The sequence below is a fragment of the Belonocnema kinseyi genome, chromosome 2 (genome assembly GCF_010883055.1).
Source record: "Belonocnema kinseyi isolate 2016_QV_RU_SX_M_011 chromosome 2, B_treatae_v1, whole genome shotgun sequence".
Taxonomy (NCBI): domain Eukaryota; kingdom Metazoa; phylum Arthropoda; class Insecta; order Hymenoptera; family Cynipidae; genus Belonocnema; species Belonocnema kinseyi.
Genome location: NC_046658.1, coordinates 161140239 through 161143278, shown reverse-complemented (window position 1 = coordinate 161143278; position 3040 = coordinate 161140239). Strand labels below are relative to the sequence as shown.

General features: G+C 33.5%; 1 protein-coding gene across 1 annotated transcript in view; it reads right to left on the bottom strand.

Moving 5' to 3' along the window:
- Window positions 1-1802, bottom strand: part of LOC117168258 (diacylglycerol O-acyltransferase 1) — a 71202-nt gene extending 69400 nt beyond the window's left edge. The window contains exon 1 of the mRNA XM_033353761.1: window positions 1374-1802. Coding sequence (XP_033209652.1) covers window positions 1374-1492 — 119 coding nt within the window. The 5' untranslated portion in view covers window positions 1493-1802. The remainder of the gene's footprint in view (window positions 1-1373) is intronic.
- Between the last annotated feature and the right edge of the window lie 1238 nt (window positions 1803-3040).

The following is a 3040-nucleotide window of genomic DNA, read 5'->3' as shown; positions in this document are numbered from 1 at the left end:
AAATATTTATAAGATTTTTGATAATATTTGTCAAATTTGTGAAATCTTGCTGAAATCTTTGAAATGATTTTTGAATATTTGGTAATACTTGTGGAATCTTTGCGACATCTTAGCGAAACCTTCAAAATTTCTGTAAATTTTTTGGGAATTAGAATCTTTGTGAAATCTTTGTGAAACCTTTCTGAAATCCGGAAATCTTTACGAATTATTTTTAATATTTTTTAAATATTTTTAAAAGCTTCGCGAAACATTTAATATTTCAAAGAAATTTCAAAGAAATTATTAGAATTTTTGTGAAATCATTCAAATCTTTGTGAAGTCTTTCTGAAATCTGAAAATCGTTGGGATAATTTTTTTCTAATATTTGGTAATATTTGTGAAATCTTTGCGAAAACATCAAAACTTCTGTAGTCTAATATTTGTAAAATCTGCAAAATATTTGAAATATTTTTGAATTGTTTTTGAAATCTTTGAAGAACCTTCCACAATTCTCAGAAATCTTTTAGAAATTAGTAGAATATCTATAAAATCATTGAAATCTTTGTGAAGTCCTTATGAAATCTGAAAATCTTTCCGAAATATTTTTGAAACATCTGATATTTGTTGTATAATCTTTGAAATCTCGAATCTATTAAAAATCTTTGTGAAATCTTTTCAGTCTATCGGAAATCTCCGAAATTTTCGTGAAATCATTGAAATTTTAATGAAATCTTTCCGAAATATTAAAAATATTTTAGAGATATTTCTTAATATTTGTGAAATCTATCTGAAAACTTTGAAAATCTTAGAAAAATAATTTAAATATTTGTACAATATTAAGTAATACTTATGAAAATTTGTGAAATATTTGGCAATGTAAATTTCATACTTGTGTGTATTATTAATTATTAATAATTTATTGTTTATTTCTTATTTGAGTAAATTTCTTTTGTGTCATTTAATATCAATCAGCCTCGTGCCCCCACCTAGGAAAATCCTTATTTGACATCAACACCGTCGAAAACAAGAAAGCACGTGGCCGCGTGGTTTGAATAGTCGCACGAAACGTACAGTCACGTACAGTGTGCTCCAGCGCAGCTGACCTCCGCATCGATTATAAGAAACACTCGCGCCGGCGCAGTTGTCTGCACCAGCGCAGTCTTTCCTCCAGTCCAGTCCAGTCGAAGGTTACGCACATTTTCTGTCGCTGCGTTGAGTAGTCAGTTTTAAATGATGACTTACTTCAAAGCCGCTTCATGTGAATTCATGCCATTCACATCCGAATCAGTGTGATATTCATTCAAGACTCGAAACTTTCTTTCTTTTGCAATTAACTAAATAACAAGTGACTAGAAAAAAGTTTAAATTTTTGTCAATTTTGACCCGATACTTACGGCTTATCAGGCTGCGACCTTCGTACCATCTGTTCAGCCTTTTGAATTTCTTCGGCTCTCGTAGCACTTTTGGTCCTCCTTAATCTCACTCTCGTTTCATGCTCGTGATCCAACGTCATCGTCACTCACTTCACCCACGAACTAAAAAAATTCTTCTCACACTCACTTTTATGCACAACACTAAACAACACTACCATACAACACTGGCTGGCCTGTTCCTGTGCCTGTCTGTGTCTTCACCCTCGTCACGTTGCACTGCCCTTTTCGAAACGTCGATGATGTGTGGGTTAGTGAGTGAGTGTGAGAGAGAGAGTGTGAGTATGAGAGAGAAAGTGAGTGTTGTTTGTGTTTCTACCTCGTAGGCTAGCCTGCATAACTCGTTTGCCAAGGAAACGAGGATAAAAGCGAATATAGTGCAAAAGTCGTCATGACAAATTGACTATTCCCTCCCAACTAACTCAATTCTTTCCCTTTCCTTCACATCTCCTTCCGCGCCTCATTCTTTGCCGGTAATCACTCCACAAGTGTACACTCGAGTTTTTTCTGATTATTCCCTCCTCTACTCTAAACTGATAAGGGGTCATTCACAATTTACATAAAACGATTTGGAGGGGAGAGGGAGTAATCAAATCTTACTGTTTCTTATAATTATGTGTGTGACGGGGGGGGGGGGGCCTTACATAAGACAATTTTTTATTAAAAAAAAAAGCCGCTCGCTTCGCTCACAAGTTTGAGCGCGCCTAGGGCGCGCGATGGTTGAACCTCGCACTTCCTCTCGAATATAATTACACCTCGCGCTCGGATATTTATTCTTTGCATTCGAATGCTTGAAAAAAACTTTATCAAAAAGATCTCTTTTAGATGGCAGTATTTATATGCGTCTTGATATTCTGAATTGTCTATTTAATTAAGAATAGTTAAAGATTAAGTTTCTCAAAGCTCTCTGTAGGCTTTGAGGTACAAATTATCATCGTGACACTCGCGCTGCGCGCTCGATTTCCAACAGACATTTGTGAACAGGTTTTGTTGGATTTTTTTCTTGTAACTTTCGTCATTTTTCCACACATTTTTATTTATTTTATTTTTTTTCAACGCTGTTTTTCACGAAGAAAACAAAAAGTACGCCTCTTATCAAGAAGTGATTCTTAACGAAATTGCAGATCTTTTTTGGGATAACCATTTTTGTTAATTCATCTTTTTTCGTATCCTACATAGTTTGTCCTCAAAATGGAATTTTTTGTTTTCCATTATTTTTTGTGCAATCAAAATTTGAATTTTCGATTTTTGAAGAAAATCCAAAAATTGGTTATGATAGTCTTGTAGGGCTTTCAGAAAAAATGTTATTCTTCTCTTGACTTTTTTTCATATCGTGCGTTTTTCGGCTTCAAATTTTGATTTTCGGTTTATTAAAAATTTTTTTTGAAAACGCTATAACTCTGAGAATTTTCTTCTTATCGAAAAAAGTCATAAGGATCAATTGTTTGTTCTTTTTAATACTATAAATATCCGTACATTGAATTTTCAAATTCAGAAAAAAGTGGTCTCAAAAATTTTCAAAATGCGCTCACATTTTGAATTTTTATCAAAAATGGCTGGTTCACGAATTCGTCCTTTATTTTAGAACCTAAAAAAAGTATGCCAAAGATGAATTTGATTCGTTCATTTTT